At 39.3% G+C, this 25,374-nt stretch overlaps 2 protein-coding genes across 3 annotated transcripts; both read left to right on the forward strand.

Annotated features, from left to right (window-relative positions):
• The first annotated feature begins 383 nt into the window (after positions 1 to 383).
• Positions 384 to 7,933, forward strand: LOC115687275 (U3 snoRNP-associated protein-like YAO). Of its 2 annotated transcripts, XM_056319526.1 has the most exons (7): positions 386 to 952; positions 2,198 to 2,540; positions 2,984 to 3,208; positions 4,136 to 4,364; positions 4,722 to 4,900; positions 5,879 to 5,944; positions 7,674 to 7,933. In XM_056319526.1, exons 1-7 carry the CDS (start codon positions 465 to 467, stop codon positions 7,749 to 7,751), a joined length of 1,608 nt encoding a protein of 535 aa, XP_056175501.1. In that variant the 5' UTR covers positions 386 to 464; the 3' UTR covers positions 7,752 to 7,933. The 2 variants fall into 2 exon arrangements, with proteins under 2 accessions (XP_056175502.1, XP_056175501.1); XM_056319527.1 differs by lacking the exon at positions 2,984 to 3,208 and having other exon boundaries at positions 384 to 952.
• A 993-nt stretch (positions 7,934 to 8,926) lies between these two features.
• Positions 8,927 to 22,739, forward strand: LOC115667981 (uncharacterized). Its single transcript, XM_056319825.1, has 2 exons — positions 8,927 to 9,759; positions 22,565 to 22,739. The coding sequence occupies exons 1-2, from the start codon at positions 8,927 to 8,929 to the stop codon at positions 22,737 to 22,739; spliced, it is 1,008 nt and encodes a 335-aa protein (XP_056175800.1).
• The last annotated feature ends 2,635 nt before the right edge of the window (positions 22,740 to 25,374 follow it).

Here is a 25,374-nt window from a genome sequence, read left to right on the forward strand (position 1 = left end):
TAAGTAGCGCAAAAACAAAAGTGACCAGTTCTCCGTTTCACCTTGGAATCTAACCGGACTGGGAACCAATCACCCCTAAGAAGCAAGTAGTCTCTGAATTCCGACTTCAATTATATATATATATATATATATATATATATATATATATATATATATATATATATAAAGAGAATGATTTCGAATAGAGTTTAATTTTATTTTGAGGGAAAAAACCTTAATATTATTTTTTATTTTTAAATATTCTTTTTATATATATTTTTCTGAATAAAAAAGGATGGTAATAGTTTGGGGTCCATCTTAAACCTCGACACTTGCCGCCTCTCTCCCGGGACACCTCGCCCTTCTTGTCTGCAGAACCCTAAACCCTAATCCCCCTCACCTTCCTCCATTTCTCTCTCTGTCTCTCTCTCTATCACTAGAAGGAGAAGAAGAAGAAGATAACCCACATTGGCTTTGGCTAAGACATGCCGACCCTGAAGGGCAAGAGCTCCAAGAAGAATAAAGGCGGCGCCAAGGTACACAAGAGGGGCGGCAAGAAGCACTCCATAGACGACGACCCCTTCTTCAGCCACCAGAAGCGGCGCCGGGTCGAGGACGACGACGACGGCGGCGGCGGCGGCGACGACGATATAATAGCCAGCGACGCCTCCTCCGGCGGCGAGGAGGAGGAGGGCGTCGCGGGGGAGGCGGAGGAGTCCGAGTTCGACAGGGAGACCGCGGACGAGAGGCGGCAGCGGGTGGCCAAGGAGTACCTGGATAGGATCCGGGCGATCGCGAGGAGGGAGAAGGAAGACGGCGATGCGGGCGAGGAGGAGGATGAGGAGGAGGAGGGGGAGGAGGATGAGTTCGGGGGAAGAGAGAGGGACGGGGTCCGGGATTCGCTCGTCTCGAAGATTCTGCAGCAGGAGCAGCTCGAAGATAGCGGGAGAGTCCGCCGGCAAATCGCTTCCAGGTGCCTTTTTTGGTCGCTCTTTTGTTCATTTAGCAATGCTAGCGATCGTGTGATTGGTTAAAGATCACAATTTTGCGGAATGTGCTCTGTTTTTTCGTGTTTAATTGGACCTTGCTAATTGAATTAAGCTGCGTGTACTATCATATGATGTGTCAATCACTTTCGCCCTGCTAACTATACTGATTGAGTGGTTAACTATATGCTCTTGAGATAGCGAGAGGATGCTGATTTTGAACTCGATTTCTTCGCAAAGGATGGGTTGACAAAGTTCTTTTTGGGCCATCCAACTGCTTAGACAAAAGGCAGAACAGTTTTTTGATGGTCCCATCAAGCTTGGAGATTGGGCATATAGATAGTTTGCTCCTAGTAATGCCGCTTCTCTAAGTGCAGGAATGATGAAATTACTTGTGGAAAGACGGAAACAGCTTGAAGGGAACAGTAAAGGAAATTCACATGATGTTGTGTTTGTCTGAATGGGGATTATTCTATACGTGCAAAGCATACATTTGTGTATGTGGAATCAACTAACCTCCTACCATCGAAAATAAGAAATAAATTACTAACTACTACTTGTGCCCCTCTCAAGGTGGAAGAACTGATAACTTTCCTGTTCTTGCACTTTGGATTCGCTGGTAACTACCACTCTTCTACTAGCTACCTCTAAGGAACACCTTGTAGAAAGTGGGTGTCAATAGGAGGTTAAAATATGGATTATCTACTGCTCTCTAGTAACTTATGATACTCATCTGGTCCAAATTACTTCAGGGTCATTTTCTTTTCGAAAAAGAGTATTATTGATGATATAATGATCGTAATATAATCGCTACCAATGTGTGAAAGCATGACTGCGTATGCCTAATGTTGTTATTGTGCTCTTTGGCATTTGCAGCTAGCTGCACTTGGAATATTATCAGCATGCTTTGTATTTTTATTATCTAACATCCAACGTCCTAATCAGCTCTCTTGGAGATTTTCTCCCAGTGACTGTAGTATGCAACTAATTGTACTCATATATTATTTAGCGTGCTTTATATTTTCTTTATCTAACATCCGACGTTTTAATCAGCTCTGTTGGTGAATTTCTCCCAAAGACTGGTTAATTTCAAAATATTCAGTCCTTGAATGGTTAATTGATTCTCTTAATAAGAAGGCTAAATCATTAATTCACGCACTTTCTCTTGCTGAAATAAAAGACTCATCTCATATGATATTTGGGTAATGAAAATCTTGACTTTCATGTGGCAGGGTTAAAAGGCCAGAGACAGTTGATAACTTTTGCACCTTAGTAAAGCACCGACATTCTGTAACGGCTGTAACATTGTCTGCGGATGACTTGAGGGGCTTTTCGGCATCAAAGGATGGTACCATATTGCATTGGGATGTGAGCAGTGGAAAAAGTGAAAGGTACGTATGGCCGAGAGAGGAAACACTGAGGTCTCACGGAACCAAGGATCCGCAAGGTCGAGCCAAAAAGCATAGTAAACATGTTTTAGCTTTGGCTGTTAGCTCGGATGGGAGATATTTGGCCAGTGGAGGCCAAGACCGCCATGTTCATTTGTGGGATACTCGGACACGCGAGCACATTCAGGTAATTATCTCCTTCTCTGGTTTGTCTTGTAGGGACTCATGGTTCTATTTTGGAGCACAATTAACTTGAACTTATCCTAGAGGAAATCCGGTCCTTGGGAAAGGATAAACCTATGTACATACGTATACGTGCTGAATACAATCTCAAATGATTAAGGGCGACGCCCTGGGGGATCAAACTTCTCGCGAGAGCAGTTCACTGTTGCCCACAAATTGCCTCCATGTTTCATTTGCACAATTTTCTTACATGATTCCTCCGTTGGAACTCCAGGAATTAGCTTCTTAGAAGCATTCCTTTTGTCCTGATTATCTGTTGTGCAAGGATTAGTTAATCAATCAGGTGCTGAGAATGGTTGCTGCAGCTTGGTCATGTATTTTGTTTACTAGAATGCACTCATGTTGAATGTAAGGGTTTACTTTTAATCTAATCGCCACAACTTGCAGGCTTTTCCAGGTCATAGAGGACCAGTGTCTTGTTTAACTTATAGGCAAGGGACTTCGGAACTTTTCTCTGGTTCTTTTGATCGAACAATCAAGATGTGGAACACGGATGACAGAGCTTACATTAACACCTTGTTTGGCCACCAAAGTGAAGTTCTAACTATAGATTGCTTAAGAAAGGAACGTGTTTTGACTGTCGGGCGTGATCGGACAATGCAATTGTTTAAGGTGAAATTTGACCTTTAATCGTTTGGTTGTTTGGTTTGTTTAGTTCTATTTAAATGATCTGCAAATTAACTGAGTAATTAGTCATGTTCTAGTGTTTGTTTAGACTGGTTATGTTGGCTGGTTCATTTATAATTTAGAGTTGGCAATTCGATGAGTTGATTTCGTTTTGCATGGGGTGGTTTGTGTCTAGGTGATCTTGGTATGCACTTCCTCAAAGCAGTTTGGTTTTGGATTCTGATTTCTTGGTTGTTTCTTTTACTAGATTCTTTTTTATATTTTTCAAAGAGTTGGGGTTAGATCATGATTGTAACAGTACAGGCTGATGGGGTAAAATCAGATCCGATTCAATCTGATCTGAAGACACTGTTTTTGGGCTACAAACAGTACATGAGAACAGTAACTTGGGGTTTAAGGTGGTCTTTTTGGAGAATTTTGAGAAGTATATAAAACATAATGACTTTATATTACCCTTTGCTTTTAGAATCTACACCTTCCCTTCTATAAATTTATTTAATAAACGCAACTTTATCTCCACATAATAATATATAATATTGTATGTCTTATATGAATAGAACTGCTTTAAATTTCTTAAGGTCTTTCAAGAAGTCTAAATAGCAACTTAACAGCAGCGACATAAATGGTTACTGTAGAGAGGTGGCCACGGAATACTTTTTCTAGGGGAGAATGGTTTTGAGTGCCTTTACTTGATAATTTGTCAATCATAGAGTCAGAGCTGATGTTTCATTTTTATTGTTGAGCACGACATTAATTCTTAGCATTTGAATACTACGATTCTCATATACCAAATCTGCATGTTAGGATTGTCATTGAGATTTCTTGGTGCTTCTTTACACTTCTCGAAGAAATATTATCATGCTTATTGTTTGCAAAATATTGGGTTTCATGGCTTTCCGCCTCTGTAAGCAGATTCCAGAAGAGACAAGAATAGTTTTCAGAGCTCCGGCATCATCTTTAGAATGCTGTTGTTTTATTAGCAATGACGAATACTTGACTGGCTCGGATGATGGAAGTCTCGAGCTCTGGAGTATGCTACGAAAGAAACCTGTTTACATTGTTAAGAATGCTCATCCTTTCTTACTTGAGGACAATAAGCTTGATAACAGAGATGGCGGAAAAACCCCCAACGGTCACGCAGGTAGAGCTTAGATTAACATTCTTTCAGTTTTACTGTTCCATCTGGTGGTGATTGATTTTCGTTCTTCAGGTGTTCAATATTCCCAATCGACCTTCATTAGTTGGTGCTGATTTTTTTCTGTATGGGACAAATAAAAACTTTTAACTCTTCTTTACGTATAAAAGATATATACAATTTCCTGTTCCAAAAAGGTCATCCTTCCCATTTTCAATGACCGGCTTATGTTTTTTTTAATCTTTTGTTGTTTGAAAAGCATCTTATAAATATTGACTTTATGGAAGTTGAAGCTATTAATTTTATTTTATTTCCTTTCAGTAACTTGAGAGTTAATTTTACTTTGATGATATCTCTTTGCAGAGAATTTGGAATCTAATCTTGAAAACAATCATCATTCAACAGCATATTCATGGGTGAGTTCAGTCAGTGTGTGCAGAGGTAGTGATCTTGCCGCCTCAGGCGCTGGAAATGGTTATGTTCGTCTGTGGGCTATTGGGAGTGAGACCAAAGATATTCAGCCCTTATATGATCTTCCACTGGTATGCTGTAGTGTCACATTACCTTTTTTTTTAATCACAAATCGAGATTTCTAACAAATCAAAGTTTTCTCCAATATGCTTCTCGAGCAATGATTTGCATCTGGTGATTATAGTGATTTCCTCTTGGCCATCATACACTTGGTTGTTTGTTGACGTTAGCTTACTATTTGAGAGTCTTGTTTTTAGTCTCCTAATAGAAGATAAAGGCTCATCATAGCCAAGACATGGTTTTCCTTAGGGAACCACTAGGGCTTTATAGGCTCTTAAGTCATAATAATATGAGAAATTCGATATTGTATATGATGTTTTTTCGATAGATGTGAAGATTTCCTTTTCGGCAACCATGGGTTGAAGATTTAATGTTCGTTGAATTTTGTGTCACTTAACCTATAGGAAAGTCAATAATTTTTTTTGTATAATGTTCCAATGACCAACCCGGTGCTTATGTGGAGGAGCTTGAATGATTTTTTAACATCCTGGCTCAATTCTTTGGAGCTCTTAAGGCAGGATTTTTTTTCCCTTATAAATGACATCAATAGGAAGAGTGTGTGGGTCCGTACTTTGCTTATCATGAGCCCCCAATTTGGGTGATCCTTGCACCAGTAAGATATCTCCAGTTGAAATTTAGAGAAGCCCTAGGGAAGTGAACTTGAAGAGAAGCCATCTTTCCTTTGTATTCATAATGCATTATGCTAGTCTTGTTGGTCGATTTATTGTTGAATGTAAGGGGAACTTTTACATAGGCGTTTATCTTGAAGACAATGAAAACTAACAATATTGTGGTAAAAATTTTTCTCTGGTAGGACCTGGTCAGATAAATTAAACCCAAACTTTATGGCTCAACTATTGAAAACCGCAACCACCCCTTTACTTCCTATTATGGAATCTAGTCTCTCCTCTATTATATAGTCTGCAATTGAACGAAATCAGCCCTCTCTTTCGGTCGCTGCATCCATTTGACAGAAATTTTGGTAACAGGTTGGATTTGTCAATTCATTGGCATTTGCAAAATCCGGGGAGTTCCTTGTGGCGGCAGTTGGACAGGTTGTGCTTTCCCTTTACTTAATTCATGTGACTACATAAGTTAATATCCTTTCTCCATTCTTAAAGTACCTTTCTTGACTGAAAGCAAAATTGATGGCTTATAGATACCTACCACTGAGGAAAGAATTTATGGAAAGTAATAGGATACTGGAAAATCTTCAATGATGCAAGGAGTCATTGTTTTGGTGCTTTCCTAGTAGCATCTCTTTTTCATCATGCTTTCAGTTTAGTGATGGCACACTGGTCAGCTAGAAAATATATATTTCTCTGTATGGATGAGCAAAGTAATTAATAACTGATTAATCAGTTTATCTGTCAGCGAAAATGATAAAATAGCCCCTAAATCTGAGCTCCCTGATCCCTATATCACTTATTGATCCAATTTAGTCTGGAAACTTAAGTTCAACCTGATGAAAAGGTACTAGAGTGCAAAATGCCCACATAATATCCTGCTACTCTGTCCACAAGAACAGAGATGATCAGGACATCTTCTTGATAAAATGTTGCCCTCAAAGCACGAATGCTATTTGACTATTGAGAGTTAATGACAACAAGGATGTCAGTCAAATTGTCATGGTAGTCTGTTATTAGACTATCATTGCACCTGGTGTCTCTTGTTGGATTGTTTCGTTTTGGAAGTTGATCAGTTAATGGAGCTAAGATCATGAGTCGGAATCAGCCGATTAAAATTTAAAATAGAAGTGTAGCAATCAACACGAAACCATGGGGAATGGGAATAATTAATTGAGTGTCTTTCTTTTCATCTCGGGAATGAAAACCCCATTGTTATTCTTCTACTAATGCAGTAATCGCATTTGAAACTTCATATTGAACCATTATATATTGTGCATGTTGGTTGTTTGGTCCCATAATAGGAATTGATACATTGAAGATGCAATTAGAAGTTTCTGAGTTTAAGACTACTCAAGTGTCCTTGGGCACACAAGAAGAAAACTTACATGCATTGCGAGAGGGGGCGAGAGAGAGAGAGAGATATTTTAAATTTACATTTTGCATAGAGGTGGAAAGTTAACTTTTTGCCTAGAAGTTTGATGATAAATGTTGAGATCTTGGGGATAAGCTGCAGACTTACGTCTTTTACTTGTTCTCGAATGTCTCATTGATCGTATGTACTCTTAATGTGACTGCAAATGGGCCTAATTTCTGTTTTTATCCCTTGGTACTTCATGCTTCATTTCGTGGTGGGGTGTCATATGCTTGTCCGTGTGTTTGTGTCAGTTCTCGTAGAACGTAGCAGTGTGACTCCGCCCATTATATGTGTTGCCTATCATGCGGGAACATTTTTTAAGTAGTTTCTGGAAATGTGGGCCTATGTGGAAGTATCTATTGAAGAGCTATTGCATTGTTAAGGTAGAAGCCAGTGTCCATTGGTGTGCTAATTCATGGAGACCGACCGAAAACGATCTTCATTTTTTAAGGTTTCTAGATGATGCTGTCGATTGTTGCAGCCGCTTTATTTCAAGAAACTTAAGAATAATTTTACAAGTAGTTGTAGGATGGACAACTTGAACATACTAAATCAGATTTGTTTTGTTTGTTTCTTCCTCAAAATGCAATCTTCGAACTGATCCTCACTTGCCAAAATCAGTTTAAAATAGCTCTCTTTTCGGCACTATAGAGTCCACATGGCCTAAAGTTGTACGATCTTGTTCTAATAATTGTTGTCTACCGCGCTACTAATGTTAATTCTCCGTTTTCTTTGGAGCAGGAACCCCGTCTAGGACGGTGGGGGCGTGTGCAAGCCGCCAGTAATGGTGTCGCCCTCCAGTCTCTCAAGCTTTCTTAAGGGCAAACATTGGCTCTTCAATTTTGACTGATAAGGTGTCTTGATCTCTGTAATGTTCATTTAGCTTCTATGCTGACTTTTACTCTATACGGGGCCTTCTGTATCCATACGTGTTTATTACATTTTTAGAAAGAAAGAATCATCCAGAGACCAAATTTGGTGGTCTATTAGGAAAACCCTAATGAGGATCGATTAGCTATCGGAATGTTTGGTTTAATTCATGTAACCAAACAGGTGGGTTCAAACCTGCTTCAAGTTTCATTATTCCACATCAAACAGAGATGAGAGAGATCCATTCTTCTTGATGTTGCTCATCTTTGTTAACACTAAAAGTAAGACATGACAAACTTGTACAAAATAAAAATAAATTATGATTTGTCGTAGTCCTTTTCTTCTTCCTTGCGAGTAGCCACGCATGAATTGAACTCGTAATGAAATACTCCAGGTTTACTTATTTAACTTTGCTGGAATTTCATTATTAGATTTGGAAGATATATGTCTACTGAAAATATAGAGGAAAAAGAAAAGCATATGATTCGGATGAGATTGTAATGCAGCAGAAATATGTTATGTAAGAAGCTGTGAATGTTGGATGGGAAGAGCTGGCTAATATGTTGAATGACCCCAATCGAAGCTAAAAATTTTAGTCATTTGTTCTCGATGACAAGTTAATTGTTAACCCTGTGTTTAATAATAGATAGACAATGATGTAAAGATTTATTAACAATTAACATATTTAATATAAATATTTTATAACGGAAAATTAGCAGGAATGACTAAATTGATAAATCATCAAAAGATTTGAGGTTAAGTAGGAACAATTAAAAAAATTTAGAATTGTATAATTTCGCGGTATATTAAGTATATGTATTTATGGACGATTTCCCTCGTTTCTTTTGACCCATGAATTTTGCTTGGAGTAAAACCGGTGTCCTTTTGCCCTGTATGTATCACTCACCTTTCAATCCCTCTCTTTCACAAGTCTCTATTAATTAGGTTGCGAATGATAACCATTCTGTTTCTATTTTTCTATTTCAGAAACAAGTTTGAAACAGAAATCCGTTTTGTAACGCAATTTCATTTTTCAATTTCTGGAACAAATTTTGATTTCAGAAATAGGTTTGGAACAAAAATAAGAAGTAAAAATTTTCTACTTTTCTATTTTTGGAACAAAAATGAGAAATTTTTCTTATTGCTCGCCTTCACTACTAGCCAGTCGTCCACCTACTGCCCATCGCCGCCCACTTACCTGCCATCGCCTCCTACCTTCGTCGTCTCCTGTCCCGCCATGGGCCTCCGGCCACCATCTCCCGCCGCTGACTGCTCTCCTCCCGTCGCTGCCCATTATGGGCCGCCGATCGCCGTCCGTCGGCCACCGTCTCCGGCCGCCGGCCACCTCCCGCTGTCGCCCTCCTCCCACTGCCTTCCACTGTGGGCCGCCGCCCGTTGTCTGCCAGCCACCGTCTCCCGGCGCCAGCCACTTGCCTCCCATCGCCCTCCTCCCGCCGTTGCCCTCCTACCGCCGCCGCCCCCCTCCCGCCGCCGGTCGTCGCTTGTCTCCTACTGCTGCCCGATGCCGACCGCCTCCAGCCATCGTCCTCCGCACTGGCCAAGTCGCCGTCTGCTGTCGCCTCCAGCCATCGTCCTCCGCACTGGCCAAGTCGCCGTCTGCTGTCGCCTCCCCCCATCGTTCGCTGCCCGCCATTCGCTGCCATCGTCTGTCCTCCTCCCGTTGCCACCCCCCTCCCGCCGTCGGCCGTCACCCACCTCTTGCCGTTGCCCGACACCAGGTGCCTCCAGACGCCGTCCTCCATTCTGGCTGCGTCACCGTTTGCCGCCGCCTCCCTCCACCATCCACCGCTTGCCGTTCGCTGCCACTGTCCGCCCTCCTCTTGCTGTCGCCCCCTCCCACCGATGCCCAACGCCGGTCGCCTCTAGCCGCCGTCCTCCGCACTGGCTACGTCGTTGCCCGCCGCCGCCCGCCGTTCGCTGCCACCATCTGCCTCCCGTCATCCGCCGTCCGCCTCCGTCCATCCATCCACCGTCCACTCGCCGATCACCTAAGAGGGAGAAATTCTGTGCCATTATCAAACAATTTTTGTTTCGGGAATAGAAATTTTGTGTCGTTATCAAACGTGTTTTTTTGCTCAAAAACTTGTCCAGGAACAGAAATAGAAAAAATTATTTATGGCCAGAAATTAATTTCTGAAACAGAATAATTGTCATTTGCAGTATCAGTTGATGTAATAAAAAATAATTTATGTTATTGGGGGCAGATGGTGAAGCTTTGGTCGCTGGGCTTTCCTTGTTCTCAACAAATTCTTCTTTCTGCTTTTGTAGGTAGGGCTACATTTTTCTTTTTTCTTTCTTCTTTTCGAGAACGGAATTAAGAAGAAATGCTATTTACCTTACTTCCCGACTTCCCCAAGAGAGGTTGTAAAAGCTGCGATTGCTTTTGTTTCGAAAGTTTCACTTGGCTTGATTTAGTTCAGAGATTTTTAGTAGCTTTCGATGGATTAATCTCGGTTTCCATCTTTGAACTTTGAGGTAATGACCAGCGATCGCCAATGGCTCCATTTTTAAGCGAGCTCAGTTGCCCCAACGTTTCCAATGCCCTTAATTAATCAACCCCTGAGCTCTACGTACTGTGTGTCGACGTTAAAATAATGCCGAACACTATCATGTTTTATAAAGTTGCAGCTCGTGCTAATCTATTTTGTCGAATTAACGTGTCTTTTAGTTTAGTGATCAACGAACAGAGATGTGCCTGAACTACATGAGCGACGCAGATTCATTTTTCCACACCATCGAGTGTAAAAAACAATTCCATGTTTGCACCACCTACTCGAATTTTGGCTCGCATCTTACTTTATCCATGCAATTAGAAGGGTATTTGTATTAAATAGAAGTCAATATAATCCAACACCCTCCTCCACCAAATCATAAGACTAGGGATGCAAGGGAAGGAATCGAACCAAGCCCAATCATGCCACTCTCTTTCTCTATAAATACTTGATCCTAAAATGAGTTGTCTCCACCCCAAAACCCTTGACCAAAAGCAAGAATCTAATCCCAAAACCACTTCATTCATCTCTTGATACGTTGGCAAAACTTGGCCTCTTCAAGACCATCAATGTGGTGGTGATGACAATCTTTGTGGTGTTTTTCTTGCTCATGTCCACTGAGTTGGCCATTGCTGCTGTGGCCAAGGTAGTCCCAGAGCTTCAACTCGGTCTGTATTTTGAATTATTTACATTATATATGTTGCGAAATTCAAATCGGCATCAGTATAAATATTACAAAAAATATAGAACTGTAAAGAAACGAAATTGTAATAACAAAGTTGGAATCGATATAAATGAATACCGAGGCCTGTGTTTGACACAGTGTCCTTAAAACAGATTCGTTCCCTCCAGTACGCGATCGAGGTTTCGTGAACGTCTGTCTCCCAGAATACAACGGTTGACAGCGAAGAAGAGAGCACGGCACTTCCAAGCTTCCGGCGAACTTGAACAAACTCGAAATGAACACTACCGAAAAACAGTGCAAAATGCAGAGAGAGTATAAAACCAGAGGAAGAATGATTTCAATAAAAAGGAACAAAGGGGAGAGCAATTCGGAAATAATAACGGCCGATTAAATCTGTCGTTACAAAATCAATACGAATAACGGACGATTAAATCTGCCGTTATAAAATCAATACGAATAACGGACGATTAATTCTGCCGTTATAAAATCAATACGGACGATTAAATATGCCGTTATAAAATCAATACGCATGAGAATAACGGTTGATTAAATCTGCCGCACGTTACGAAATTCGTAACAGTTTGAGTTGAAAAAATTAAATCAGAAGGCAAAATTGGGCTCGTCGCGAGGCCCACTTTTCGGTTCTGCAATCGTGTACGCGGGATGTGTGCTCGCGCCCAAGTTTCAACTTGTCGGGCGTCGGATTTGCACCTCCCCTTGCGCCTGCACGCGAGGCAGAGAGTTTGTGCTATGATAATTACCACTTCAAATAAGTGTAACTGTATATAAAGCACTCCATAGCCTTCTTTCTTTTCCGATGTGGGAATAGTGTTTTTCCACTTCCCACTTCCAACTCAAGGGTGTTCTTTGAGCATCAATTTCTCATTCATTCACCCATCAATTTATCCCATATTTCCAACAATCCCCCACATGAATGAAAATTGTTTTAGTTTTGACTCTATGATAGTGTTCAACAATTGAAACCTGCATAGGATAGGTAGGTATTACCCTTTGAACCTTCCCTTGTGAAAGTATATTTACTTTACTAGTTGTCCAGTAGACATTATGTCCTTGAACTGTCCAGCTTTCTTATGTAAATGAACCATACACTTCACACAGGAATCATCTAAACGTTTGTTCAGTTCTCATAGTTATGATCGTTTTGGCCATGAACATCAACCTGGTTCTGCAAGAGTTTCTAAAGAATTTAGCCCTTAAATAATTCTCCTTTGAAGCGGCCCCACTTCTCTCTCACATAGGTGATTACTTAATTTTGAGTAATTTGTTTACTCCACTTAAGAATCATTAAAGCAAAATGCTATCCTTTCCATTACAATATCACTGTTATTTTATATAGGAATGGTTTTAGGGATAACCCCCACAGTGACATCACTAAGTTTATATAATTAGGTTGTCCCTTTGAACCTAGATCTTGGGATCTCCAGTCAACTAGGTTGGGTTTCCTTTATACCAACTTATTCTTTCATGGGCTTCAGTCCCATTCCTCTTGTCGATTTCTCAACTAACTCTCTGTTTAACCCTTTGGTTAGCGGATCAGCAATATTATCCCTTGACTTTACGTAGTCAATAGAGATAATTCCTGTTGAGAGTAGTTGTCTAATGGTATTATGTCTACGACGTATATGTCTAGACTTACCACTATACATATTACTCGTGCTCTTCCAATCGCATTGACTATCACAATGTATACTTATTGGTGGCACGGTTTTTGCCATTTTGGAATATCCTCTAAGAAATGGCGTAGCCATTCAGCCTCTTCACCACATTTATCTAATGCTATAAATTCAGATTCCATTGTGGATCTGGCTATAACAGTTTGTTTACAGGATTTCCAAGATACGGCTGCTCCTGCTAGTGTGAATACATATCCACTAGTAGATTTTGAGTCTTTTATATCAGATATCCAGTTCGCATCACTATATCCTTCCAGAATAGCTGGGTATTTGGTATAATGCAGGCCATAATTTTGAGTATATCGTAAGTACCTGAATACTCTCACTATTGCTTTCCAATGGTCAGCACTCGGATTGCTTGTATATCTACTTAATTTACCAACCGTATAGGCAATGTCTGGTCTAGTACAACTCATTAAGTACATTATACTTCCAACAACTCTAAAGTACTCTACTTGAGAAATACCCTCTCCTCTATTCTTGGAAAGATGAAGACTATTGTCTAATGGTGTTCTAGCGATACCAGAATCATTCATGTTGAATTTTTCAAGAATCTTGTCCACATAGTGTGACTGGTTTAAAATAAGACCTTCTGATGTTCTTGTGATTTTAATTCCTAAAATCATATCAGTAGGTCCCATATCTTTCATGTCAAATCTTGAATTCAACATATACTTGGTAGATTTGATCATTTTATCATCACTACCAACAATTAGTATGTCATCTACGTAAAGACATAAAATGACATAGATATTTGTTGTCTCTTTAATGTAGACACATTTATCACATTCATTGATCTTAAAACCATTGGTAATCATTGCATTATCAAACTTTTCATGCCACTGCTTTGGTGCTTGTTTTAGGCCATACAATGATTTCACCAATTTACAGACTTTCCTTTCTTGTCCTGGAACTATAAAACCCTCAGGTTGTTCCATGTAGATTTCTTCATCCAAATCACCATTTAGAAAAGCTGTTTTTACATCCATTTAATGTACTTCCAGATTTCGCAATGCTGCAATTGCAATTATCATCCTAATGGAGGTTATTCTCGTCACAGGAGAATAAGTATCAAAGTAATCTAAGCCTTCTCGTTGTTTGTATCATTTGATCACAAGTCTGGTTTTGTACTTATCAATGGAGCCATCTGCTTTCATTTTCCTTTTAAAAATCCATTTGGACTTTAAAGGCTTACAACCAGGAGGAAGATTCACTAGCTCCCAAGTATGATTCTGCAAAATAGAATCAACTTCACTTTTTATTGCTTCTTTCCAAAGAGGTCCCTCAGAAGAATTTACAGCTTCTGCATAATTTAATGGTTCCTTTTCTAACAAATAAGTTAGAAAATCATTTCCAAAAGATTTTTTTACTCTTGCTCTTTTGCTACGTCTCAGTTCTAGTTCATGATCTGAGTCATGAATTTCATGAGCCGAATCGTGACTTTCTTCATTCATAGTTTCATTCTTTCGTTTAGATGAACTTGATCCATCATTGGATTTACAAGGAAATACATTTTCAAAGAATGATGCATTCCTAGATTCCATGATCGTATTCTTGTGTATATCTGGAATTTTAGATTCATGTACAAGAAATCGATATGCATTAATTGTTATGTGCATAGCCTATAAAGATACGATCCAATTGTTTTAGGACCTATCTTTGTCTTCTTTGGTGTTGGAACCGCCACTTTTGCAAGACACCCCCACACTCGAAAGTGTTTGTAGGATGGTCTCCTACCTTTCCATAACTCATAAGGGGTTTTATCCTCTTTCTTTCGAGGTACCTTATTTAAAAGGTAATTGCTTGACAATATAGCTTCTCCCCACATATTTTGAGGCAAACCTGAATTTAGTAATATCGCGTTCATCATTTCTTTCAATGTGCGATTTTTACGTTCAAGCAACACCATTTGATTGAGGAGAGTAAGGCGCAGTTATTTCATGTATAATTCCGAGTTGTGCACAGAATTCACCAATTGGTACTTCATACTCGCCACCTCTATCACTTCTCAATCTTTTAATTTTCTTATTGAGTTGATTTTCAACTTCATTCTTATAGAGAACAAATTTCTCTAAGGCTTTGTCTTTGCTTTTAAGCAAATACACATAGCAGTATTTGGTGTTATCATCGATAAAAGTAATAAAATATTTATTACCACCTCTCGTTTGAATGAATTTCAAATCGCAAACATCACTATGAATTAATTCAAGGGGTTCAGTGTTTCTTTCAATTGTTTGAAATGATGATCTCGTTAATTTTGCCTCAACACAAATTTCACATTTATGTTTTGAATCAATTTGAAATGAAGGTATATGTTCCAAGTTAATTAATCTACGCAATGTATCATAATTAACGTGTCCTAGTCTACCATGCCATAAATTGGAAGACTCAAGCAAATAAACGGAAGACTTATTATCTTTATTGATAATTGTCATTACATTGAGCTTAAAAAGCCCATCAGTTACATATCCCTTCCCCACATACATTCCAGATTTAGACAAAATAACTTTATCTGACTCAAATACCATACGAAATCCATGCTTGTTCAACAGAGACCCAGAAACCAGGTTCTTTCGGATTTCTGGCACATAAAGAACATTGTTTAGAGTCAGCTCTTTTCCTGAGGTCATCTTCAACAACACCTTCCCTTGGCCTTCGACAGCAGAAGAGGCAGAGTTTCCCATAAAAACCTTTTCCCCATTAATTGGTTCAAGATTTGTGAACATGTCCTTATTGGAGCATATGTGCCTAGTGGCACCAGTGTCAATCCACCATTCTTTCGGATTGGACCCAACTAAGTTTACTTCAGAAACCATTGCAGAAAGGTTTATGTTTGACACGTCTTGAGCGATGCCATTCACCATATTTGTCTCATAATTCTTCTTCTTCGGAAGTCTGCATTCCATAGATCTATGCCCCATTTTACCACAATTGAAGCATTTTCCTTGGAACTTGTTCTTGGAAACTCCTCCTTTTGGCCCCAGCTTTGGTTTGGCAATCTTCTTGTTCTTGTGGCCTTGTCTAAGCTCCACAACATTTGCCTTAGCTGTATTAGGATTGAACCCTCTGCGTTCAGATCCTCTATTGTCTTCTTCGATTCGAAGTCTAACAATCAGCTCTTCCAGGTTCATTTCCTTTCGCTTGTGCTTGAGATAGTTTTTGAAATCCTTCCACCCAGAAGGTAGCTTTTCAATAATAGCGGCCACTTGGAAGGTTTCACTCAAGATCATTCCTTCAGCCTGAATTTCATGCAAGATCACTTGAATTTCTTGCACTTGACTGATCACAGTCTTAAAGTCCACCATCTTATAATCAAGGAATCGACCGACGACAAATTTCTTTGCTCCGGCATCCTCTGTTTTATATTTTCGGTCCAAGGCTTCCCATAACTCCTTTGCCGTCTTTTTTGCACAATAGACATTGTACAATGAGTCATGTAAACCATTCATGACATAGTTTCTGCACAGGAAGTCAGAGTGCTTCCAGGCTTCAACAGCGTTGAAGGCTTGCTTATCCGTTTCTCCATCGGATTTGAATTTCTAAAGAATCTATTTTAAGATTGTTGCGAAATTCAAATCGGCATCAGTATAAATATTACAAACAATATAGAACTGTAAAGAAATGAAATTGTAATAACAAAGTTGGAATCGATACAAATGAATACCGAGGCCTGTGTTTGACACAGTGTCCTTAAAACAGATTCGTTCCCTCCAGTACGCGATCGAGGTTTCGTGAACGTCTGTCTCCCAGGATACAACGGTTGAAAGCGAAGAAGAGAGCACGGCACTTCCAAGCTTCCGGCGAACTTGAACAAACTCGAAATGAACACTACCGAAAAACAGTGCAAAATGCAGAGAGAGTGTAAAACCAGAGGAAGAATGATTTCGATAAAAAGGAACAGAGGGGAGAGCAATTCGGGAATAATAACGGCCGATTAAATCTGTCGTTACAAAATCAATACGAATAACGGACGATTAAATCTGCCGTTATAAAATCAATACGAATAACGGACGATTAATTCTGCCGTTATAAAATCAATACGGACGATTAAATCTGCTGCATGGGAATAACGGTTGATTAAATCTGCCGCACGTTACAAAATTCGTAACAGTTTGAGTTGAAAAAATTAAATCAGAAGGCAAAATTGGGCTCGTCGCGAGGCCCACTTTTCGGTCCTGCAATCGTGTATGCGGGATGTGCGCTCGCGCCCAAGTTTCAACTTGTCGGGCGTCGGATTTGCACCCCCCCTTGCGCCTGCGCGCGATGCAGAGAGTTTGTGCTATGATAATTACCACTTCAAATAAGTGTAACTGTATATAAAGCACTCCATAGCCTTCTTTCTTTTCCGATGTGGGAATAGTGTTTTTCCACTTTCCACTTCCAACTCAAGGGTGTTCTTTGAGCATCAATTTTTCATTCATTCACCCATCAATTTATCCCATATTTCCAACAATATATATGTGTGTGTGTCATGTGTTTAATATGTGCAGAGTTTGTGTAAAATACTAATCGCACACGTAAGTTCGACATTCGTGCATGTCTTAATTTCGCTAGACTACTTAATTTTGATATACGTGAAAGATCGTATTAACATTTGAAATCTTTTGCATAGAATATGAGTTTATAACATTTTAATTGCGCAATGCAATCCTCAAACCTTTTTTGAAAAGACGCCATACCTATGGAGTTCCATTGGCTTAGGGGTTATCCTATTTTTTCTACATGGCAAGTTGGCAACCTTTCAAAGTGCCACGCCGTAGGCAAAGAAGGAAGAGTCACGACGGAGAGAATGATTATGCAGCAAATCTTTCAAAACTTAATAAGATTATACACAAATTAAGCATCAGATTGTGTTTTGCGTAAAGGGTTTAGAACTTTCAGTATGGTTTTGGCCATATTTTATGAATATAATTTTCGCATGTCCCTAGTTAGTAAAATAAATACTAAATTATTATCGTTTCTTGGCTCATTATCTCAAGAGCAGGACCCAGGCTGCTCCAGGCTGGCTACGGAGGAATACCACTGGACAAGGAGGGTACAACTGATTGATTCCTCTCATGATATCAAATATAAGATGGTGATGATTGATGATGATGACAATAATAATAATAATGTTTATAATATGCCCCGGTTGTTATGTTTTAAGGTCTAGGCATTGGTCAATTATAATTGGCCTCCCTTCGATTAATTATTGATCATGTATATGCCCATGGTATTGAAAATATGACAATACATTAGTGTCATAATTTGTGATCAGTGTGAATTTGTCCTCCTCAAATCGTCGATTAGTGATCGCATCATATCGTGTATCATCGGCTATGGATGGAAAATTTTACTTGCACGACATCCATGGATATGATTGGAGACTCTCGATCGATGAGCGATTCAATGAGATCGAAAAGGCTTATAGCAGGTGACACTAGCATTACAATAAGTGATTCAGGTCATGTTGTTATCTTGCGTTACCAATCTACATGCACGATGAATAGACAACAGTGTTATCTTTATGACGCGTTTCATGAATTGCTATGGACCCAGTAGCTTATGAATAAAAACAACGTGACCCTCGCTGACGCCATAATTACTATAAGCATACACATCGCGTATTAGTGGTATGACCTAATGTATGCACTCTCGTTTAATTAGAATCAGGAAGATACATCATGGACTAAATTAGATTGGCCCTATTCTAAATCGCCGTCAAATACGACTTTTTTCTATTTCAAAGCACGAGAGCTTGTGACTATTTCATCATGTAATCCCGCACCGCAAACTTGACTCCATTGACCTTTTTCATGAATTTATATTGGGATCCAAGATATGACCATAGACATAACGTCATAATTACTATAAGCATACACATCGCTTATTAGTGGCTCTAGTGTATCACCTAATAATGTATGTACTCTTATTTAATTAGAATCAAGAAGATAGACGAACGAAATTAGATTGGCCCTCTTCGAAATTGCCGTTAAATATGACCTTTTTCTTTCTCACAACACGAGAGCTCGCGAGTCACTATTGGCCTCGTATCAGTCGGCCAATGTCACACGACAAGGACAGATTAACATTTACATTCATGCATGATGATAGTGATATATGTACGTACTAAAATAAGCAGATCCAACATCGACTTTTCGTTAAGCTATAAGTAATCCTCCCGACAAATTACAGCATCAGTTTTCCGCCGATAATTTCATTTTGCTTTTTATTTTTTCTCTCTCTAATCTCTCTTTGATTTTGCAACAAAAAGCATCAGTTTAGTCCATACGATTAGATTAATGGGGTGGCGTTTTCACGCTGCTATCCCTTTTTTTTTTTTTTTTGTATAAGAAAAGTGCATAACCTTTCACCAAGGCAGAGTTCATTGCCTTTCGCTGAGGGCATGATATTATTTGACAAAAATTCGAAATCCAATTCCATATTGGTACATCGCTAGTGTTCGTAATAAAAAGTGACTAACATCCTCATGACCCGGGTTGCGCGCCTGTGACTTACCAACATTTTTTCGTAAGTACCAACACTTACCTATACTCCAAAAAACTACCGTCAATTCTAATACTCTACCAACATTTATCTTCTTCGATTACCAACGGCATCGAAGTTACTGACTTCTATTGGAAATTAACAATCTTAATCTGAGTTAAAGTTACAACGTTCGTTACATTAAGATATTAACTAATTTTATTCACTTACCAACTTTTTATCTTCCTCGATTTCGAGAAGTACCGGCATTTCTCTATACTTATGATATTACCAACTATTTTAATAATCTATCAACATTTATTTTTGTGGCTTACCAATGCCTTATAAGTTACTTATTTCTATAAGAAATTGCCAACCTTAATTTTCCTTTTCGCAATATCACATGGTCCACTTTCCTAATTTCACATGTAGATTTGTATGTGGTTATTTTGCCTTTTTTGTTTCTTTTCAGATTCGTGTTTTTTTAGGGCAGGCCTAGCCGACCCATGATTTTCGGGGAAAGTACTAAAAAAGTCCTAAACATATTGCATTTGTACTAATACAGTTCTAAACCATTTGATAGGACCAATTTAGTACTCAACAATTTTACATTGGTACCAATTAAGTCCATCTGGCCAATTTAGACCGGATATTACTCACGTGGACAACGGCTGTCCTACGTGGCACGACTAGCCCTGACGTGAACATTTTATTTAATTTTTTATTTTCTTTACCTTCTCTTTTCTTTTTTTTTTTCTTTCCTTTCCTTTCTCTTTTTGTTTTATTTCCCTTCGCCAGCCTCTGTGATGGCTAGCGAAGGTCGCTGGAGAGGGCCGGGACGCCCTCACTAGCCTTTGGTGAGGGCCGAGCGAGGTTGCCCCTTGCCAAATCTAGCGAGGGGACTTTCCCAGCCCTCACTAGAGGTCGGCGAAGGCTGTGACGCCCTCACCAGTTCGCCGACCTCTGGCGAGGTCTCTAGAGGCCTCCTTCGAAGCCTATCGCTAGTGCGCATAAGCCTCGGGATAGGTACATCCCCTTGACTAGACCGCTTGGGATACATAGCCAATTGCTACTTGCTAGGTCTTGTCACAAAGTTGATTAGAGAACCTGCGGTAAATAGCCAAGAGAGAAGAAGGAAGAGAGGGGAAATTGAGAGGAGAAGAAGAGAGGAAGAAATAGATCGTAAAACCTACCAAGGGGCTCTCAGTTTCTGTATACACTTAACCCTAGACCTATCGCAATATATTTATATAGGTTGTACATGACTATAATCCTCTTATGTATGTAAAAAGAAATAAAACACAGAAAAGAAACTCGACACCACTCAAGTAACGTAACACTCCTTCTCAAGCCAGAGCATATAGGTCACCCATGCCCAGCTTGGAACAACCAGCAACAAACGCAGGACAAAACAACGCTTTAGTGAGCATATCATATCATCAAATTGATCTCTAGAGGCAACAAAAGGAGTAACAACCAACTTTTGCTTCACAGAATCACTAATAAAGTGATAGTCAACTTCTATATGCTTAGTTCGCTCATGAAAATAGGATTCCCAGCAATATAAATAGATGTATGATTATAACACATCATGTCAACAGGTTGATTAATAGGAAATCCAACCTCCTGGAGGGGATTTCAACCACAATAATTCAGCCACAGTATATTCCATAGCATGATATTCAGAATCCACACTAGACCTGACAATGGTAGTCTATTTCTTACTTTTTCAAGTAACCAAATTACCACCAAGAAAAGTGCTATACCTAGTCGTAGACTACCGATCACACGCTGACCCAACCCAATCAGAATTAGAATAGCCAACCAAAGTGGAAGAACCATTTTGTTTATTAATCAATCCCTTACCAGGAGAGTCTTTAAGGTACCGAAGAATGCGACAAATAGCATCCCAATGGGACTTCTTGGGTGACTCCATAAAGTGACTCACCACACCAACAACAAAGGAAATATTGGGACATGTAACGGTAAGATAAATCAGTTTCCCAACTAGATGCCGATATTGATGCTTATCTTCAATATCATCTCCATGACCAACTCCAAACTGCCGATTTGGATCCATAGGAGTATCAACTGGCTTGAAAGCTAGTGTTCTAGTCTTAGACAAAAGATTAAGAACATACTTACGCTAAGATAAATTAATACATTTCCTACTTTGTAAAACTTCAACACGTAGAAAATACGGGAAAATTATCAAAAAAGTCTTAAACCTATCGTACGGCGGCCAATTCAGTTCTAAACTTTTCGATTTTGCAATTCAGTTCCAAACCTTTCAACAATTTGCTAATTCAGTCCTTCCAACAAATTTAACCCGGAAAATGCTTACGTAGATGTCTAGTCAGCGCTGGCCATCCTATGTGGCCAAACTGGCGGGAAGCCGGCGCTAATGTGGTCGCCAAAGATAAAATGACAGCGTTTTCTACAACTGAAAAAAGAAAGAGTTTAGAGTTGTTTGCTGTGCTTGGAACCCTCATCTCTTGCCCAAATCGAATGCTCACCCCAATCCTCACTCTAATCCAAAGAACCGTAACTCAAATCGATTCATTCTCAAGTCGAATTGAACAATTTCGCTCAAGCCGCGTCGTTCTTTCATCAAATAGGCTCCCCTAATCCCACATTCGCTCGTCAAAATTGTAGACCTAATTCACCCACAACACCTAATTCAACCTCGAGATTTTGCAGCGAACGCAACAAGGTGTATGGTCTTGATTTTCTTGTGTTGTCGGCACTCAGCAAACAATCTTTTCGTGCTCCCAAACACGACGCAAAGATTTATGAATTCTTTTGTATGCTGGAACTGATGGTAATGGTATTACTGCTTGATGTGGGTTCTATATCGAGATCTGCTAGTTAAAATGTGTTTATCACTGAACTTTAGCCTGAGGTGGGTTGTTCTTTTGGTACCAAAAGCCATGGGATGTTAATGTACTGAGGTGGGCTGTTCTTTTAAGAATTTTATTTGAGTAGCGTCACTTGAAATTTAACCTCCTGAAACTTTGAGCACGGTTATAGATTGACTAACTATGACTTCTATTTAGGCACATTGAATGGAATTAGACTTTGCTTTGAAATGTCATAGGAGGCACAAAAGATTGAATGAAGTACATGGGCATTTTGTTAGAGATTTTGAAACCCGCACCGAATAATTATTTCAATGACTTCACTAGACAATACATAGAGTTGTATAAGTTTGCCTACGCAAAAACTTTACTTCAGTGTCCTTTTCTTTGGGTCAGCATTTGTCTTGTTCCATAACTTTGCCTATAGCTAAGTAAAGCATGTGATATCTGTTCATTATTTACTTTAGGGAAGAAAATATTCTATTTCCCTTGTCATGCTTCGATTAGATGTTTGATTCTTTCAATTCTTATTAACATGGCTTTGTAGGACTTTTCAAATTGCTGTTGGAGTATTTGGTGTTGAAGGCTACACATATAGGTTGGATATACTACAACTAATGGTTGCAAATGCAGGAAATAGTGATCGTACTGCTATTTCAAGTCTAGCCGCTCCACCAGTTGCAAATGCAGGAAACAATTCATGCTATCTTGACACAAGATAGTAGGTCTAAGAAAATCTTGTCACAACCATGCCCTACAATTATCTAGCCAAGCCTGAGGAATCTGGATAGTGCAAGTTCAAATGATAAGGCCCTCAGTGGTCAACCTGAGAATGACATTCATAGATTGGAAAGTAAGTGGTTTGATAATTGTGCATGGTAGGCTTTGTTAGTAAGCTCATCGCTTAAACCAAAAGAAAGGAGATGGATTGACATGGCACAACTGAGAGTAAAAACTACACTAACGATCATTAAGAGGTTATTTCAGTTAGGTAGTACAATCAATATAGCCAATTCAGTTGTCAAATGCTATGGTAACCGTCTCCTCATTCTGTTCTAAGAGTTTTCTTGATGATTTCCTAGAAAATGATAGATCCATGGCTCCTTAAGCATTTCCGATTAGATGCTTTAGTTCCTTTCATTCATAGTCAAGGATATCCTTTTGGTTGTCCAAGTGCAATTTGCTCAGGTATCATCTGTTCTCCTATACGAAATTTTCCTCTGTTTATAGCATGAATCCGTTCATATTGGAAGTGTTCCTACCGGAAGCGTTCATCTTATTAGCATCTATTTATCTGTCCATCATGCTTGCTCATTGTCTTGACTATTAGAAGTGTCCCTTTGGATTCTCTTAAATCTTATGCTATCCTCACTTTTTCCCTTGTAGATGGCAGAATCACAAAAGGAAACTCCAGTAGTAATTTTGACAGCATAAACAGTAGTAGCACTACAACTAACAATGATGTGTCATCACAAGAAGAGATTAGTGAATTCATGAAGAGATTAGCTATTCGTCACAATCGATGACGTTGGTCCCTCCAATCAAGAACGATACATCCATGTTTTGTTATTGTGGCCTCAAATCTCCTCTATGAGCAGCAAGGACGAAGGACAATTGGGGAAGAAGATACTACGGCTACCCAAGATACAACCACAACAACAGAGGAGAAAGTTGCAGTTGTGTTGTCGGTGTTTATAGTAATTTTAGCTCATATTTTATTTTAAAATTTAAAGGTGAAGGATGTCATGAGGTTGGCATAGAATGTGTTATTTTGAATATGTTTTGTATTCATCGACATGTTTTGTACATGTATGTGCACTCTGTTTGTGGGATGAATGAAGTGAAGGTTTTTTGCAGTTTGAAAAACACATATGTTTGTGGCAATGTTCTTTGTGTTGTTTGGATTTTTAATAGTTTAATATCATGTCTGGAACAAATGTTGCTTAAATCAGAAATAGAGTTAGGGAAATCTCATGACCTGAGTGGCATTTGTCTAGTTCACTTTGGTAGCATCTCAATAGCTTAACAGTGACCAATGCAAAAACAAATAGATTGAACATCAACTCTCCCAGGAGCACTTGCTTCAACTTAAGCATTTGTTTGACTTGTTGTAGAATATGCAACAACCAGTAATAGTAACATCGGATATATCCCAATTTATCAGAATGCTTAAGCACATTTCATTGCAATAAAGGAGGGAACAAGCACAATACTTCACCGATCCCCAACCAAGCCAATGAGCCATAATCGAGCCAATAGATAAAAAGTAAAATCCTCAACGCTACTTCACTGAACCAACCTATCATCAACAAACAAAAAGACAACCACAGCGCTACTTCACTAACCTATGAGCGACAGAAAAAAAAGACAGCCACAACGATACTTCATTGAACCCATTGGCCACAAAAAAAGAAGAAGAAAACAACCACAACACTACTTCCTATCACTTTTTCTTGTAGGTTGGAGTTGCTTCTTGTCACTATTTTTCTTCTTTGCAGCTATTTGTGATGTTGATTCAACATGTGTTTGTAAACCAACTCTTTGTCTCTTGCTCTATCCAGCACTTGTAATCTTGACCCGAAATTATTAAATTTCATTATTTAATAAAAAATTGCTAATAAAAAAGAAAATTTAATAGAACACTACTCACATTCCCATGGACTGGCATCCTAGGAGCAGCATCATCAATTGGCGTTCCACCAACATTGCCTCTTGCACCTTCACCTGTATGTCTCTAAACTTGGAAAGAGTAATATTCACTCAAGGTTTTATCGATAAAGCAAGCATGATATCATGGAAATAGAAGTACTTGCGAGTAAAATTGAAAATCAAACAGAAAACTACTCACAGTCCAATAAATAGGTGTCCCCGGAGCAGCATCAGCAATTGGTGTCCCACTAACACTACCACATGCACCTTCGCTTGCACATCTATGAACCTGGGAAGAGTAAATTCATCTAAGGTTTTATCCCCGAAGCAAGTATGACATCATGGAAATGAAAGTACTTAGTGGAAGTTTTTGCCTTGAAAAGTGTGTTTGTGAAGCCGCAGACCAAGCCTTCCTAACTGGACATGTCATATGATTGTGTCCTATTTTCTTGCAAGTTTGACAAGTCATTGTCATTCCTCTCCTCGACATCCGAGTGCCACTTGCCACCTCACATTCCTCCCTTAATCTTTTATGCTTACGTCTACCGGGCTTCACCCTGGCTGGAAGTGGTTTAGATGCCTCCTTATTAGTTTTTTCCCAAAATCTCTCTCTTCAAACTGGCATCAGTATGTTATGATATGCAGTTAAGAACTTCTCCTTCTTGTAACACACATCGACATAATCATATGCATCCTCCTACCTATGAT

The sequence above is a fragment of the Syzygium oleosum genome, unplaced genomic scaffold (assembly GCF_021117445.2).
Source record: "Syzygium oleosum isolate NSW1041296 unplaced genomic scaffold, Sole_v2.1 Sole_v2.18, whole genome shotgun sequence".
In the NCBI taxonomy this organism is placed as follows: Eukaryota; Viridiplantae; Streptophyta; class Magnoliopsida; order Myrtales; family Myrtaceae; genus Syzygium; species Syzygium oleosum.

Coding starts and splice junctions, on each gene's coding strand:
- LOC115687275 (XM_056319526.1), top strand. CDS start 465: ATGCCGACCCTGAAGGGCAAGAGCTCCAAGAAGAATAAAGGCGGCGCC. Junction 953..2,197: donor CGCCGGCAAATCGCTTCCAG/GTGCCTTTTTTG, acceptor TTCATGTGGCAG/GGTTAAAAGGCCAGAGACAG. Junction 3,209..4,135: donor GGACAATGCAATTGTTTAAG/GTGAAATTTGAC, acceptor CTCTGTAAGCAG/ATTCCAGAAGAGACAAGAAT.
- LOC115667981 (XM_056319825.1), top strand. CDS start 8,927: ATGAGAAATTTTTCTTATTGCTCGCCTTCACTACTAGCCAGTCGTCCA. Junction 9,760..22,564: donor GCTGCCACCATCTGCCTCCC/GTCATCCGCCGT, acceptor ATGGCTTTGTAG/GACTTTTCAAATTGCTGTTG.